Raw genomic sequence first — 18,093 nt, 5'->3', positions numbered from 1 at the left:
TGCCCAAGGATATTTGGCATGCAGCCAGGAGGCAGCCTGGGATCGAACCACCGACCTGAGCTACAGCCACCCCCCCAGATCTGACCCAAAAAACTATGCCACGTTTCAAAGTCGCTTTTTTCCCATTCTAATAATTAGTTTGAACTTCAACGGATTGTTTGGTCCATGCTTGCAAGCTTAAATGCATTAAGTTGCTGCCATGTAATTGCCTGATTAGATAGTTTCCTTAACAAACAATTAAATAGCTGCAATAATGAAGTGGCCAGTGGCGGTATGAATTACCGAAAATTGTGCAAAACCCCTTTAACCACAACCCCAGTAAAACTGTTAAAAAGCCAGTCATACATGAATATTTATTGGAAGATTATCAACTTCCACAAATATATTATTATCAAAAAAATGACAAAGTATAAGCTATTAATGCCCCCCCCCAATTCTTGTGTAGTAATACAGTCCAGCAGAAAGGTCTACAGTCCACAGACACAGAAAAGTTCCATGTGACTGCACATGTTCAACCTTTAATGTTTTGCAAAAACTGTTATTGTAAAGATATGTAAATTCTAGCGCACACTCTGTGTTCACAGTGAAAATGAGAATGGGAACATTAGAGCGTTATGTGTGGCTAAATGCACCTCGGCAGACGTTACCTCTATCTGTCAAGCAGAAGGATGATGTACATTGAAAACACATTTCCTTCCTTGTGGCACTCACATCTATCATAAGCTTATGGCCACTCTCCCCACTCTAGCATATTTCTTCCGCGACATCCATCTATGTCAATCTCATAACTTGCATATCCGGAGGCCTGTGATGTTTCTCTGTCCTGTAAGTGTTCATACCATATTCTTGACAGGTTTCACCATATGTTCTTTCTGCATCTTAAAAGCACCCCTTGGAGGTTTCCTAAAATCGCTTGCGGAAGTCCACAAGGTCACAGTTTTTATTTATTTATTTATTGTTTCGCAGCTTAATGTCATGTGAAATGACGGGCGAGTGTGTGACACGCGTGTGTGTCAAGTGATTGGCCTTACGCGCAACATCAGGTGACAAAGATGCCTGTTTCCTTTATAACAGCAAGCGTCTGCTATTTTAATTAAAATTTGCCTGGGAAATTACTCAACCATTTAGCTGCCAGTACCTCGAATCAAAATATCTAATTTACATAGCAGGCAAAATTCTGTTTACTTGCAGCTATTAGGGCCTGTTCAACGTGATGAAGCATTTGCATGGATTTATGACAGTTATTCATTTTCATACAGTTTCCAGTCCTGCATTTGTGTGTGTTTGAAAGTGCACCGCCCTTGGGGGTGGCATACTTCTTCTCAGTCTTTCTCAATACAAAACATAGTGTAGCTGCTATGCCTCTGTGTGGGGAGCAGGTAAATGGGAAAGGATCTAAATTATCCTCTGGCAGCGCTACAGCGTACTGGAGCAACCCCAACATACAGATGCTGCTGCTGCTGTTGCTGCTTATCACAGTGCTGCAGTGCTAGGGAGGAGCTCAAATATGCTCGCAGCAGTAGCTCGTGGCAACTTCCTCCTGTCTCCAGATACCGTGAGCTTTGGTCACACACTCTGTGTGTTGATATGTTGGTTAATCCTCTTTATTAGTCAATAAAGCCCTATTACACTTAGAGCCTACAGACTTGTTTACCTAACTACAAGACACAAACAAGTAACTTTTTTTCTTAAAATAAGTCAGTGTGCTCCGAGTTCTACTGCAGCGGTATTTATGTATGTTCATGCTTTTGTTTCTGAAAGATGACTAACAGCTATTGTAATCTTGGTTTGTGCAAAAACAAGAGGCCTACACAACTGTTAATGGCACTCTGGTGCAGCATTTGCATTTAAAGTCACTGGATACATACATTCTGGTCTTCTGTTCATCAGGTCACCCGATGAATAAATGAAGTAAAATAAGTGGAAAACCTGCTCATTTCTGATGCAACTGGGCTGCAAGCTATAGCTAGTGCCTCACCTTTGATTACTTACAGAGAAGCTCATCTTTACCATAAGAGGGCACTAAAAATCCACCTGATGAGGTTGATGACTATTGGAATTTATTATGCTCTTGATGGACAATATTTTTTTTAAAAAGCAGTGAAAGTTTCCAAGTTTCACACTGAGAATCAGAGAACTTTCTTCTCTACACTTTAAAAGAACAATAATAATGACATAAGTGTGATGATGTCAGGTCCTAATGAGCCGGCTACATGCTGGCAGAGTTTAAACTGATTGTAACCTGCACTCAACCAGCCGATGTCTGAAAAGGTTGCGATGTCTGCAGACACTGTATAGAAAATCATCCTTGATTTGGAGAGTAAAGAAGAAACAAGTTTGCTGATTTCAGTACGTTTGTAACACAAAGCAGACAATTGAGTGAAATTGCGCTGTGGGTATATATATATTTTTAAATCGCGATTGAGGCCAAGGTTACTTTTCTACTTCAGCATTTATATTTTATAATAATTAACAATGAATATTTAATTTAAGAAAAAAACACAAATATAAATAATCACTTCCATCCAATTATTAAAGAAAAGAAAAAAACGAATTCAAATCAAATACTGGTCCACGTGAATTCCCATTTATCCCTTGTGTTTGTTATTTTCACTAATGAGATCTGGACAGTTAGCTTCCAAAACACAAACAGACTATAGTAGCTTTACTGAATGTTGAGCGTGGGTCATCATGGACTGAAGCAGATTAAGTGATCAGAAATCCGGCACCTATGATCATTTCTGACATTACAATCAAACGCAAGGCAGGGTTAATCCTACTCGCTGCGTACTCGACGTGGCTTCCTGAGCGAGTGAACAGTGACAGATGATGAGTTTAGTACCCTGAGGATTGCGCACAAGACAGTCCGTGATCTGCTTTCAACCGTTTAACACCGCAGAGTCCCAACCGCGACGGCAGACTGGGAGACCGGCTTAATCTGAGCAATTTGTCGAGATAATTCGTTTAGAACGGTATTAATGATCCAAACGTAGCTTTCTCAGTTACACGGTTTCACCTCAAGAGCCTCACGTCTTGTGATCGGACACTAAGTCCCGCAAGGATCGTTACGCACAACTTTTACGCACAGCCGGGACTTGAACAGACCTCGATGCGCTTTCCATTTTACCAGCAATACGGATTACACTACCACTTATACTCGCACAGGTGTGATTATGGAAAGCGTCCGAACTGCAGGAATGGATGAAAGGACCCTCTTCTTAACCCACTGAAGCAAAACCCAACCGCACGGACGCAGGGAACTTGCCTGGAATAGCGTGCAGAGCCGGGTGCCAAAATGAGCACGCACTGGCAGAGCTGGAGGATCTTACAGATAGTCTTTGCAACAATTACAGCAGTCATTACACAAGGTAGGTGAAAACAAAGTGGTTAGTTTGCTTGTTTTTAAATTAAAAAAAGAAGAAAGGTGAAAAATGAGTTCAAGATTAGCGCATGTCAAAGTGCAATGAATTAACATAAAGATTGACTTTCACTGTAACAGCTGAAAACAAATTATTAGACTGAACTGTCCATCATGTGTACATATTACTGAATGGAGGTGGGCCTATTCTCAGCAATGCCGTTAAAGATTAACGCATCTTCTAAAAACATAAATAATACATAAATGTCCTCATTTGTGACTTACATCTTATTCCACTGTGATACAGCGATCCAGTGAGGGTAACATGAGCACATGTGTCTTACTTGCAGGAGAGAGTGTCACAGCAGTGAGTAAAATAGCCTATTAAACATTTAGGATTAAATCAGTGAGGGGTAAAGAACTTGATGGGTTTATATTACAACGTGAGCAGTGCTATAATGCTCAGTGCCTTTCTTGTCATGGTGGAAGTATTACTTTCTCTTTTGGCTTTCTGCTAAAAAAAAAATTGGGGGACCCAATTTTCATGTACAGTGAGGCAAACAAGAAGCAGGCAATCTAGATTTCCAACTTGATAATGAAGAAGAAAAAGCACATCTCAAAGGCATTTGTGTAAAGCCTATAACTGCCTTAGATGACCATTTCCAGGGAATGAAGGCAGGCTGATTTGTGGGGATAAAACGATAAAAATTGAGAAATTGTGATAAAACAGATTTTTAAAGCCGCTTTAAGAGTCTCATTGGACATTGCAATCCCTACCAATCACTGCATAAGCTTAAGCCTCCCTAGATCTCTCTCTCTTGCTCTCTCTCTCTTCCCCCTCCCTCTTCTTCTTTATTTTCTCCTGTCTTTCCAACAGCAAGTCAGAGCATTACATGCCATATGATCACTAGTGCATTTATTGGAGTGTTTTCGCACATCATAAAGCCCCTCATAATGCATTTAAAATGAGGGTATGATGCTTTAACTGGACTATGCAGGCTGGTAACTTTTCTACTTAAAAGTGTGTACAACCATGCTTGGTTTTGTAGCTTTGCGGTTATTAGATTACAGTTTCAATGTTTGCAATCCAATCTTTATTGTTAATTAGAAACTACCCATGAAAGGTTTTAAACATGATTTCTTTTCAATTCTAGTTTTGTTTAAACTGAATACACACTCTAACGCCCTAAAGGGTTATGGGCAGATGTAAGCAAACTTCGATCTTTGTAAATTTGCATTTCATTGCAGTGCTTGTGCTCCTGCACGTCTTCCGCCTCTTGCTGGACCAAACTTTTGCCCTTTTTCCCACTTTCTATTTGTGCTTTGTTGATTAACTTCTTTGCTGAAAGGTACTTTAACTTTGCACAACTTTTTAAAAAATTCATGGATGTACTAACAGCTTTTCTTCCCTCTGTTGCACGCTGCTGTTTATCTCCCAAGTGGACTCCTAAGTGTCCCTGTCAGATCCTAATGAGAACCTATAATGTTCTATTAAACTTAGATGCATTGGAGAGGTTAGCCAGTCAGAGGATAAACAGTCACAGTGCTAACATTAGATTAAGAAAATGCAGGTGCATAATTAGTGCGGTTAGCATCTGATCCACTGCCAACACTTTCTATTTATAAACAGCGCATTTCTGTATATGCGATATCTGATAAAAAAATGAAAAAAGGCGAAAGAAACCTTTCACGGCAGCGTGAAAGAGAAACTTTTGAGCCACAAATGAACACATCTTTCATTCTCTCAATTACTAATTCCAGCGCAGACATCCGTTTGTCTTCCATGATGCTACTGGGAATCGACTCACTTCTGCAAGCTGTTTTGCACATATGGTACAAGCCATTAGTGCGCATTAGAATTCACAATGGATGCTAGGGCTTTTTGCATTTTATTAGAATAATACAAAGATTGATTACAAGTGAAGAAATAGCGCTAAAAGACAAGCACACTGAAAATCAGTTAGCTGATGTGCAAATGAAAAACCTTTAATACAAAGCCACGAGACAAACTGCAGGGCAAAATGCAGCTCATTAGACACAAGTGTTTTTATTAAAGCTGGCGATGGGGAAACATTATTTTGAAATCAACATCTCTTCGATAAATGAAGTCTCGAAGCTGTTAAATAAGCAGACTGTTGTTTCTTACACGCACAACAGAGCAAACCAACTTCTTAGGTTAAAGTACTGCAAGAAGTGAACATGTCCATATTGATGCATAGCAGTAAAGCTCTTATTAGGTATCTTTGAACAAATGATTGAAGTAAAATAAAAGAAAGAAAGAAAGAAAGAAAGAAAGAAAGAAAGAAAGAAAGAAAGAAAGAAAGAAAGAAAGAAAGGGGTATGACACACAGAAACCTCCGTTTTTGTATCGTCTCATTTTCATTTCGGTAAGAAATCCTACCTGAAGTAAATTTTCTGCTAACATTCAGTGGTAGTGCTTGTAAATCTAATTTCATGCAGGGAGCATTTTCATTTGGACACAGAGAGGGATGAACAAAGATTTGATTATCAACAAAACGTTGGCACAAAAAATGAGCATTTTTTTCTTCCCCTGCACACAGAAAGCACTTAACCTACATACTGTACACCACTAAGGTGGAAGCCACTGAATATGTTCCCTGCTGCAGTTTTTACAACAGTTTTTGGTGGCGTGAACATCTGCATGGTAACACGTGCGCTCTCTGATTCAGCCAAGGAGGACGGGAAGCTCAGTGTCTTCAAAGTGAGTGATTTGAGAGGCTGGAACAGCTGGTGTGCCAGATTTGCTCTCGTGTTCAGGGCTGGACTCTCATCATCGGAGAAGTTTTGCTTGCACTGGCTACTTGATAAATATCTTAAATATTGGCAAAGCAGAAGGACGAACCTTCTAGCCAGTAAGCAAAACAGCTTCTGGAGTCTGAAGATAGATTGCGTGCTCCAGCTGAAACTCTACTATCAAGAAAAAAAAGATGTGAAATAACAAGAAGTATACATTAAACTCAAACATAAAGATGTGAGCTTGCATGTGGCGTACTTTACAGCGGCGATGAATGCTCCCGCCTGGAACACAGCGAGCCAGTTTATATTCACTCCAACTGGAGGTGCTGCCAGCTCTGGTATTAAATAGCACATCTGTCAGTGCCCACTGGAAGGCTAAGCCAGGATAGCCTAGATCCTAGGTCCAGATTCTGCCTCATGCAGTGTGTCACCCACTCAGTGAACATGACTGACACTATTGTCTGTGTGTGGAAGGGGAGGAAATAAACGCTGTTGTCGTCCTCTAAGGGCTGCTGGGCTGACATGATAGTGACATGTGCAGTACAGTCGCTGCCGTGCGAAGTGTCAGGCCAGCTCGACAGGCTCGATGAGGGAGGATGAAAAGCAGAAGCGGTCGTGATAGACGGACCTATCAAGAGCTGGCAGCCATGAGGGACACGCGGAACAAATTTGACACAGAAAAACTTCAAACCTTTTTCATTTGATAAATACTGATCAATAATTCAATGGCAGATAGCATTCAATGCGGCATTCACTCTCTCATGAATATACATAAGTCAGTAGTTGTAGATCTGATCTTTTTTTTAAGACACTGAGTTTGGGTTTGCTGCCATGTTCACAACAGCCTCATCCAGGTTGTTATAGTAAACATGAGTGTTTCTGTTTTTATGCGTTCATGATTCACCAAGTAGGGCAATTAGCCACCAGATCAAAAGTGCACTCCCGGGTCAGCAGCTATAATCTTCATAATTCTGTCAAAATGGACATTTAATGAGGACACATGACGCATGAGTGACCTCTGCTGATTTCCAGCGCGGTAAACACTCGCCATGAAATCAGATCAGGGGACATTTATGCTGTTCGATTGATTTGTCACAGCGATTGCAAAAAGGTCATTCTTTACATTTGGGATTAGTATTTACAGTACTCCTGTAACTCTCTTGTTATCACTGTACAAAACACACCGACACAGACCAGCTGGTGTACGGATGCGTACCTTAACCTGTAACCATGTTTTCAGGTGCATGCTGGTCTTTTACATCAAATCTACTTTCTTTCATTTGATATAATGATGCACAGCCCTGTTTGTCACTACTTATTCCCCCTGCCTAGAGACAATCTGAAAAGCCATTTTAATCCCAGTGTTTGATGGCTTATTTCCACTTTGTGCCAGATGTATCAGATTGTACCTTCTCATGCTATGGAGGGAAAACAGAGACACTTTTGAACATGACAACACGGCAGGCGACATTTTTTAAAGAGCATTTCGAAAAATTATTTCCATAGAAACCTATTTACTACCAGGATTAACTACCTGGAAACAATTACATACTGTGCAGAGAAAAAGGCTTTAGTCAACAAATCGATGTTGGATTGTTACAACTCGGCTAGTAACGGGCTGATCTGACTTTTGGGGAAAGCAGCATCTTTTATTTGGTCTCATCCTGACTTCATGTTTTATTTCAGATTTTCTCTGTTAATGTATTTTAAGGCCACATCAAAGCAGTCTGATGTGACACCAGGACACTGGGAATGTTGTCTTTTTTTCATAAAACAAATACAGTTCGTAACCTTTTACAATTCCAATAATTTGGTGACAAAGCCAAAGAGTTTAACATCTGCTCCACCTGTGCTATAGGACTTTTAAGATTAAGGCCAGAGGCCTTTTAGTCTAATATTTTAAAGTCCCACTCAGTTGATCAGTTGGCCTTGTATGACTTTGATATTCGTGTGTTTCGGGGACACTGCCTGTCTTCAAATGTGACAAAAAAGTGAAATCCTTCAGTTTTGAAGATTTATTCAGAAGTAGCATAGACGTTTTGTCCTGCAACAGTAGTGTAATTTTCAATTTTCCTCTTTCAGATTTGAGCAGTAAAGAACTTACCGACAACAAGAGCCCAGTGCCTTTCCCTGTCTTCTTGCCGGTCAGCTACGAAGTTAAGGATGCCGACTACCTCTTCCTAAAAGAGGTAGGGCAGGACTTCATGAGGAACTCCAGCATGCAGAGCCACATCCAGCCCTTTGTTATTTTACGAGCCAGCCGCCAGCCGGTGGTCAACGCCAGCTATCGCACCATGTCCGCAGAGAAACCCGTGCCTCTAGATATGGTCCAGTCTGTGAAGCTCTTCAATGCACCAGAGGTCTTTACCTTTAACTGGAAAATCCAGGCCTTTGTCCTGACGCCTCGGGTTTTCTCCTCCAAGCCCAAAGTCAGGGTGCTCTTCTATGTTGCAGGCAGGGATTGGAACAGAGGGGAAGGCGCTCTGGATGAGCTACCATGTGTGACGGTGTATGCGTTCTGGCAAACCCAGGAGGTGAGGGGTTCCTGTGCCATAGGAGGTGAGAGGGGGACCTGCATGGCCGAGCTGGTTCCTACACCTGGCTGGTTTGCTCCAGGGTCAGAGGGCACCAGTAGAGAGAGGCAGGATCCATCTGCTGGGAACCCTGTGGAGCTGTACTACCAGGCTCAGCCAAAAGTCAGAGGGAAGTGCAATTCTGTGGATGGAAGTCGGTGGGGGGGTTCACAGCAGCAGGCAGAGTTTATTCCTGTCACTCCCATGCAGAGGATTGGAAGTGTGCGTCTTCTGCAGGTGCCTAAGGGGATGGCAACGCTTTCGCGCCTCAAGCTCGGCAATGCCATTGTCATACGGACATCCTCCAAACCTCTAAAGAAGACTGACATCGCCACCTTCTACATACTCATGGCCAGCTCTGCTCAGCTGACTAACTTCACTCTCAGGTAAAATGGAATTTTTTGCCTCCCTGAAATTTGCAGTGGTCAGCAATGTCACGGCTGACCACATGCTTGCAGTATTATAAGAGAAACTCTGTCCCCGATTTACATGGGCCTGTTATTTCAGCAAAGTTGAAATCATCTGGTCAGCAAAACCTCAGAATGGGGAACCGCTCACTAATAGTATTAGTCATCTTCCCTAATTCTTACCCAAATCCTTTGCCATCAAATATAAGCGAATATTGAACGAAATGAGATTTAGTATGGATTATGACATTTGCCTGGAAATATCATAGCTGTTAACCATCTTTCCTGGAAACGGGATGGATTATTTGAGCAGCAAAGCCTGAAGACATTAAGAGCAGTTTTAACAGCAGGAGTCATCAAGGTTAACACGGAGCAAATAATATGTGTGCCATATACCTCATTATTTCCTTTATTTAAAGGGTATGCTCAGGATCAGTGCACAGTGCTGTAGAGTGTATGCAGATCGCGGAGATTAGTAGCATGGCTTCATCTCACTTTGCAATGCAGAATGCTTTTGAATAGAGATGAGAGCACTTGTAGAACCATCTTAAAAAGACTGTAATTCCTCTGGAGACCTCTGACATACTTGGTAATGAAGGCTAAATTTATACAGACATGTTTCAAAAAACAGCCTTCCATATTTCCCAAGAACCAATGCCTCAACCAGCTGACTAATTATCCTTAGCCTAATATCACGGCTGTCTCTCAAGACGTCAGTCTGTTACTTCCCTTTTACAGGTGAAATGATGCAACGCGGCGAGATTGGCACCTCAAAACTGGATTTAAATTAAATGCTTCCAACCCGCACTCACCGTTTCATTGATGGCTTTCACGGTCATCTGCAGCCTTTTGTTATCATCATCCAGGCGAAGATCAAACAGAAGCACGCGGCGGCAAAGCTACATTTGTCGAGGTTGGCTGTCAGCGCAGACAAGCAGAGATTTACGTTGACCCGATTAGAGGCAGGTTTTACAAATTGTTATTCAAGACACTATCAGCTTTATTCCAAGTCAGTGAATTATTGTCTGACAGGAGGCGTCAAATGCATTTTCCATACAAGACTCACTTATTAATTTACTTTGTTTGAGAGTGTCGTAAATCTGTGGAAGGTGTCCTGACTTAAGAACCGGCCTTAAAGGCAGCACCGAAGTGCAGAAGTGCCGGTTCCTGGACAGTCTGCACTCACAGAATCAAATCAATACCTCAAACACTTTAGAAGTGACTTCCGCCTCGACTTGCTCATGCGTGCTTCACTGAAGGTGAGTGGGTGAGCAGACAGTCATGGATTATTAATTCCCCTTTTTTAATTCAATTGTGAATGCTGGAAAAGGACCATATTATCTGAGCTGACAGCTGTGCATGGGTGCACTTGTCCTCCTTGTCAGGAAGCAACATTTCTCTCAGGTACTCAGCTCTTTTGCAAAAGGAAACATGCAAACTTGAGTCTGAAGGTGGTTTATCAAATATTTCAGCTGTCGCTGGATTTCCAGAAGTATTATGAAATAGTTTCACATTTGTTTGTTGTTGTTGCTTTTTAAGATTAGACCATGTACTTAATTTCATTATTTGGTTTCCTGTTTGTTTTGGGTTTTTTTAGCTTAGGCAACGGAGCCAAAAACCAATCCCTGCTTCCTCTTTTTATTGTGTCACTTTTAATCATTCCTGCTTTAATTCATTTACCCAATCATACACAAATGAACCAAAAGGAAAGCATTAATGCTGCCTCACTTCTTTCCTTTCTTCTCCTACTCTTCTGTTCTCTGGCAACAGCGTTAGAAAGGAAAATGAAGTCCCTTCTGTATGTGTTGGTGACTACATCCATGTTTTTTTTAGACCATTAACTTAAAAATATTGACTGTATCTTTAAGTTCCATACTCAGTTCCACAGTGCAGCCCTCAGCCAGCTTATCAGCACATTAAGAAGCGCTGTGCATCCAGTCCTCAACAGCTGTCTGTGTGCTTTATCACTGTCTGAATGTTCCATTAAGCTTTACTTAATACTCTCTCATCAGCATGATAAACCTGTTTTTGATGGCTATAGCTCCAGTCAAGGGAAATACAAATTCGAGGTTGATTGAGAAAAGACAAGCCACACCTGTCCGTCCGTCACGGCAAAAACGAACCTGTCACTCTCAGTGAGGCTTTTGTAAAGGTCACAGATAAAGTGTTGTACTACCGTCATCGCGCTACCCACAGGAAGGGCAATTAGATTATCCTTTTACCCAGTTGAGTGGAATGAAGTATGAGCAAGTATGAGTGTATTTTTCCGTTTTCGTCTCAACATCTATTTAAATTCAGTAATCAGACTCAGTAGTACCCCCAGCTCCCCCATTCTAATGGCTTTATTTAAAAGTAGCATTGAGGCAATAAATTAACAGTGAGTTTTTGTATCAACAGGACACCGCGTCAGTGAGCTTTTCAACCACGGGTCTAATCATTCAACTCGGTGACAAATAGGGCTTTTACATCCATTTTAGTGCTGCGGTGCCTGCCATCTGGCAGGAGTGTTGGCATGAACATCTCCCCAACTCCCTAAACTGCTCCATAAGTACGATAAGCACGTTGCCGATGGCTGGCCATCAGACTGGCTAAACGGTGGACATTTGCCTGCATAATTAACGATTGCATCTGTTTCCGATTGCACTGGGGTTCACTGTGGTGCTGTGGCCCCGCAGTGATGCACTCACAAAGCTAAAGATGGGAACACAAATTATATCAGCAAAGTAATTACAAACCCTATGTAGCATCTCGATAGCAGCCTTGATGATGGAATGCATCTGGGTGAGCTGGAGGATATCTTCTAGGTCTTTGATCAAACTCAGCCTCTGTGCTCTTTGCATTGCATGTGCGCTGTTTTGATTGTTGCTCTGTTGGCCATGTGTCTGTGATCAATCAATATAAGTCTAAAGAACACTGCATTACAAACAGTAAATAAGGAAAAGGAGAGGGCTAATGAAGGCCGAGGGCAATCGAGGCTCGCTTTGAGTGTATTTGAAAGTGTAGATGTCTACTATTGGGGCCGGTTCTCTTGTGGGCATTGTCTTGTGCGTTAGTGTTTTTAAGTGCGTGCACGCGCCCCTTAAGTGGATGAAGAGTATGCAAAAGGTGAAACAACAGTGCCACTCATGCCTTGCCTGGTCAGAAGTGAGATGGATGGCAGGTGCAGCACCTGAGAGCTGCTTTTCTCACACAGTGTCAGCTTCGGTCTCCACAGCCATCCATCTTCTCTGCCTCAGTGCCTCTCCCTGCCCGCTGCCTCCTCAGGCCCTGCTAACTGAAGCTATGGACACTGGTTCATGTTCATGTTCAGAAGAAATACGCCTCCTCGAGTCGCAGGGGATTCTTTTTTTTAATGCAAGGGAGCTGAGAGACAGAAAAAAAGGGGCTTTAGATAAGTCTTCTTGTTACTGTCACTTTTTATTAGTTAAACCCTGCTCCACTCAGCTCAATACACAGAGGTGTTTCATCGGCGCGCACGTTATTCAGAGGCCATTACTAGATTAACAGCCCTCCAAGGTGCTCTCATTAATACACCGAACATGCAATCCTGCTTACCTCACTCACGGTGGATTAAAGTTTTGGCCCACTGAAAGTAAACTTCACAATCTAAGTAAGCACTGTTGAAAGGAAAGATAAAAGAAAAGAAGTAAATATAATGTTCAACCAAAGCTGAGATATGCAGTGCGATACTGAAAATAGAAAAAGAAACCATACTGCAGATTTCCGTTCCATATTGCATGTGGTATTTTGATGCAATGCGTGTTTCATGCTTTGAATTTTAATGCCCTTAAAAGAAGAATAACTGCTATAACTATAACAACCTTTTCTTATAAGGTACCCTATTTTTTGGACTATAAGGCGCACTTAAAATCATTTAATTTTATCAAAACTCGACAGTGCAGCTTATAATCCGGTGAGCCTTATGTATGAGGACCTCGAACCGATTTTATGTGGTACACGGCGCTCAAAAATCTATCAAAAAATGTTTTAGTACGACTTTGGTAAGCTACGATGCCGCACCTGATGGATTGTTGGAGCATTACAGCTACGGCAGTCAACACTGCGGTATCACTGAGAGTTAAAAACTGTCTAAATTCTTTCATCTTTAATAAAATGATCAGCGCTGCTGCTTTACCAGGTGTAACAATTAAGTTTAACATCCAGGCATCCATGAAAACAGAATTTATATAATTTAACGGAGTTAGAAGTTAGCAGGTAGTTAGCGCGCTAGTTTCCACTTAAACATGATATAGCATGTTCTGACTGAGAAATTTCTGAAAAATTAAAACGTACAGCTCTGCTATCACTTCAAACATAAACAAAGACAGAAAACTAAACAGCAGTGACTTTTGTAGGGTTACTGAAGTTGGGCTATCTGGTATATAATGATGTGCTATGTGATGGCTAGTAGCGACACAGCTATGTTAGCATAACATAAACAGTAAAGCTGGAGGATGAATGCTAATGTTTGTTTCGCTTAATCCGCCGTATAATCTGGTCCGCCTTATGGTCCGAAAAATACAATATATGTGTGTAAGTTAAACACTGAAATAAACTTTTCGGTGGGAGCATTGTTATTTTTTTACAAAGATTACATTTGATAAGAAATGTGAAGACAAAAAATAATTATCATTACCTTAGATGCACCTTCCTTCTTGTTATCTCCTTACCTTCATCCTAATCAGGGACTTGCAGGTTCCTCTTTGCTCCGCTCTCATCTGCCACCTGATATACCACCAGAGAAGCCATACACCGGCAACAGAATCTCACTCTTCCTTTTGCTTTATGTGATGAGAAGTGTTCAGAGCTAGAGCTGATTTAATTAGTTTCCAGTCTGTAAGTTGACTTACATTTCTGACTTGCGTTTGCCATAGCAACCTCTGTAGTAAAACTGGGAATGATGGCAATATTAGAAGCTTCAATTGAATGCTGAATTCAGCTACCCAGAATGCTACTGAAGGAATGAATATTATAACAGTGTATAACAGAATAAATATTAAAGTGATTAACCTGTTTCTAAAAAGGTGGCTTTCAGCTGTGTGCAATTGTCACAAGTTACACCACTAGATGATTTCACCCTTTAGCTCTCCGCTCCATGTAGGAACCTGTATTAATCAGACAAATGAGCTTCTGCACTGAGCAGCTGGAATGGAAATCAGCTGCTTCAGGGTCATGACGGCGCAAGATTAAACTGTTGAAAATGATACCGTTCAGTCCTTTTTAATTACGACCTTTAACCCGTAAGCTCTGTGTCCATTTTATGTTTTTAACAGTGTCACTGTTGCTGCAACAGGAGCCAGATTTATTCATTCTGAAAAGGAATGAGGGCCTTATTTCTGTCTCACATCCCAGCCATTAAGACAGCGAGTGATTACAGGGAAATGCGGCTCCACAGCAGAAACTTATGCGCTAAAATCAGTGGCCACTTGAGACCTTCTCTCCTGATTACATTTTGCATGTAATCTGGAGCAAAGGTCTCAAGTGGTTTTGCCAAAGATGTTTCTTTCCAGATTACATGTTTGCTGTGCAGATGTTGTTACAAAGGGTGGCTCAGATTTGTTGTACAAATGTAAAAAATGTGCACACGAGTAACGCTTTTCAATTAAGAGATAATGCATGCTTAGGCTGCTCTCCTGTCACCGCGCATAACAAGGGAGTAACGTCCTCTCTTCTTTTGCCTGCTTTTGAAATACAACAGCAAAGTCAAAGAAAGAGAAGCGCTCAGATTGCTGTTGCTCCTATCAAAAATTACACCTCCTCTGAGACTCATAATGCGCTCAACAGTTGTGTTTATCTCAGAGATAAACCACACAGCTTTGCATGCAGATGAAAAACAAAGAATCACATGAGGATGTTTTTCCTGAACATTCGGATACTCTGTCTTGTTCGTGCATATTCAGCAAGTCTGGCATATTTACATGTGTGCCCCTCCTGGCCTCCACAATTCTTCCAGAAGAGTATCTCATTAACATTTGACCTACTGCAAGCTGCTTATGCTGGGAAAGCCCCACGGGGAAGGTCTGTTTGGCTGCATAATGCACACCATTTACAAATTAGACACCAAGAAAACTAATACTCCATTAGTACATTTTGAATAATGAGAGCACGTGAATATAAATAGAAAGAACAATGTTTTCTTTGCACCTTTAATTGCACAGAGGTGATGGTAATTACAGGTTGAGATAAGGATAAATATATATATCACAGATTTGTGTTTTTGTATTTTCTCTCTCTTACAATTTTCTTTACATTTTCTTTTAAATGTATGTACAGAGTCTAATAAATATTGCCTTAGATTGATGTTTTATGCAATATCAGGGTTGAGAGGTAACTTGTTCCAATTATGTGTTATAAATGTAATTAATATTTTTATAACTAGTAAGTTATATCAGGAGAAATCGTTTTCTTGAGACAAGAGAGAAAGATTCCTACAAACAGCTTGAAGCAACAAACTAAACATACTCTCCAGCTGATGTAATTTCAACACTCGGCTTATATTTGTTATTCAAACTTTCTTAAGGTCTTGGCTGCTTTTTCACTCACTTTCACTACGATTTTCCCAACAGCCCTTGGTTTTGTGTGTGTATATGTGTGTGTGTGTGTGTTTAGCTAGCAGGCTGTCACAATACGCATAATTTGTCCGTCTTCTTTAGCTGAATCTATGAAAGAGAACATAGTTTACCAAACAAAAATTTTTGTACAAGTGGAGGACAAAAGAACAAGTAGTGGGCCTAAAAAAAAACTATCTACAGCAGATAAACAGTATCTGAAAAGCCCAGTGACCAAAATGGGAACAAATCCAGCAAATACCTCACTGAACCCAATGATGAATCTGCATCATTGGAAATGGTTTCAGTGGAAAGATTGCCATTTTTTAAGGGAGGGAAATGGGAAGAAAATGCAGATGTAAAATTCTGCTTTAAATCATCATCAGTGTATATGGAGGACATCAGGAGAGAGGAGCAACGGTGAGTATCTACAGCCATCTGAAAAAGAGAGTGGAGGCTCTGTCATGGTTCGTGGCTGCATTTCAGCCAGTGGTGTTTGGGGGCTTGTCAGATTTTAATCCACCATGCAATACCATCTGGAAAGCAATGATTGGCAATGATACCAAACACATTGCCACTGTGGTAAAAGCATACCTAGATCGAAAAGCACTGGCCTCCCCAGAACTCAACAAGTCTGGGATCATCTAAACAGAGAAAAAAGGCAGCCAACATCCAAAGACAGGTGTTCTTAAAGATGTTAAATGTTCTTAAAGAAGGCTGGAGAACTATTCCTGAAGACTACTTCAAGAAAGTACAGAAACCTTACCTAAGAGAGTTCACGTTGGTCATTGACTTTCAAATTTGAATGAATCCTAAAATCTCTATTTTTGCCTGTATTTCCATTAATGTTTGTACATTAAATTACTGCACCAGTCAGAGTTGAGGCTTCTTCTTATTTGTCATAAGATTGTTGAGGCAGTGTGAGACAAAAACTAGATGTTGAAAAGTGTGAGAGCCTACAACCCTGCGAGTTACCAATACTGGTCTTTATTTTAAAATGGAATAAAGTTACCTCCTTTATAATTAATGTAATTAATGCTCTATCTATTCGGTTAGTCCCCAGGCCTGAATATCAACTTTATGCAGCTTCCTTCTTATTACTGAAATGGATTTATCGTGAGAAACCAGACAAGATTAAAAGCATTAATTAAATTCACCTATAAATGAATTTTAAGGTGGAAGTTTAAATCTATTGTACATGAGGGAACTATATTTAACACTTTTTTTTTCACAAGAAAATTCCAAAACTCATGAAAAAAAGAAAAAGCCAGAAATGTAATGTAATGTAAAAATTTATTGCATTCTTGACCTTTTCATTTTCGACTTTTCACAGAGCAACAGTAAGGAAAGGTGTGACCTTTCGAACAGTAACACCCAGTAACTCTTTACTGTGGGACATCACTCTGGATTTGAGTGTGGATGGAGCCATCGCTGTTATTTGTCAGAGAAAGGCTCCCATACCTGGGAAAAGGCAAGTCTGTTCTCTTCACATTACTTTATATGTCATTGTAGACTATTCATGTATGTCTGTTTTTTTGTTGCTGGGAAATCTATCACCGCTGATATATTTAGACTGCAGAGCTAAAAGGGGAATTTTAATGCATCGTGGGTTGCCGGTACCTCCAGCTGTTTAAAGCGGATGTGTGTCTGCATTGGAAAAGCAAATCACAAACAGTCTGTACTGTACATGTCTGCATGTATGTGGTTCATTGCATATTGTCCAGAGGGGATATACTTTAACCACTGGATGACTGCAGGTATTCTTGTAAAGAAAGTCCTTGTAGGGAGGTATGCTTTTTACCCCCCTTTAAGTCCCACTTTCTGTCTGCACTTTAATTATTTCAAGACATTCACTAACTGTGAACGGGAAGGTATTTCTAGCATGTAGTACCCTGCTTTATTTTAACCTAAAAAGTGCAAGCTACTGAGTGCATCCTAAGGCTTGATGCTAAAACTATTTGCAAGACATCTGCAGGTTGGTCTGATCAGTCGGCTCTTTGGGTTCCTAAGAAGTACTTAACTTGCTCCATAATCTCATTAAACAGGACTACAACCATTCCCTGACAACCAGCCTTTCTCAGATGTCCTTTAAAGTTCAGCCAAGTGCAGCTTCATTTCGCTTAACTGCAATGAGCTGAGTACAATTAAGAGTTAAGTCTGATAAGCGTGGCCCGTGCCTCCTGAGATTAAAAGACACCTGTTTTTTTTTCTGTCTTGTTTTTTAAAGGACAAGGCAACGCAGGGGAGAAATGTTATGCCATGGTCTGTCATTCAGGTTTGCTTATTACTGTACCTTTTTGCTACTGCCAACAGTGGAGTTGCCACAGGGATGTGTTAAAATCTACACTACCTATTTGTAATGTGTGGTTATCAGGTATTAATTGCATACTAAAGTGATTTTTTGGGTCCTTAAGTGACAGTTTGACTGCGCAGCCTCTGTTTCTGTCTCT

General features: G+C 40.8%; 1 protein-coding gene across 1 annotated transcript in view; it reads left to right on the top strand.

Annotated features, from left to right (window-relative positions):
- Positions 1-2,853: 2,853 nt before the first annotated feature.
- Positions 2,854-18,093, top strand: part of LOC102192966 (transmembrane protein 132D) — a 31,685-nt gene continuing 16,445 nt past the window's right edge. Inside the window, exons 1-3 of the mRNA XM_005729552.1 lie at positions 2,854-3,368; positions 8,198-9,074; positions 16,977-17,114. Of these exons, the coding sequence (XP_005729609.1) occupies positions 3,296-3,368; positions 8,198-9,074; positions 16,977-17,114 (1,088 nt within the window). The 5' untranslated portion in view covers positions 2,854-3,295. The remainder of the gene's footprint in view (positions 3,369-8,197; positions 9,075-16,976; positions 17,115-18,093) is intronic.

This window comes from Pundamilia nyererei, unplaced genomic scaffold (genome assembly GCF_000239375.1).
Source record: "Pundamilia nyererei isolate P.nyererei 1_Seehausen unplaced genomic scaffold, PunNye1.0 scaffold00033, whole genome shotgun sequence".
NCBI classification, from domain to species: Eukaryota; Metazoa; Chordata; class Actinopteri; order Cichliformes; family Cichlidae; genus Pundamilia; species Pundamilia nyererei.
This window is presented reverse-complemented; position numbering and strand designations above follow the sequence as displayed.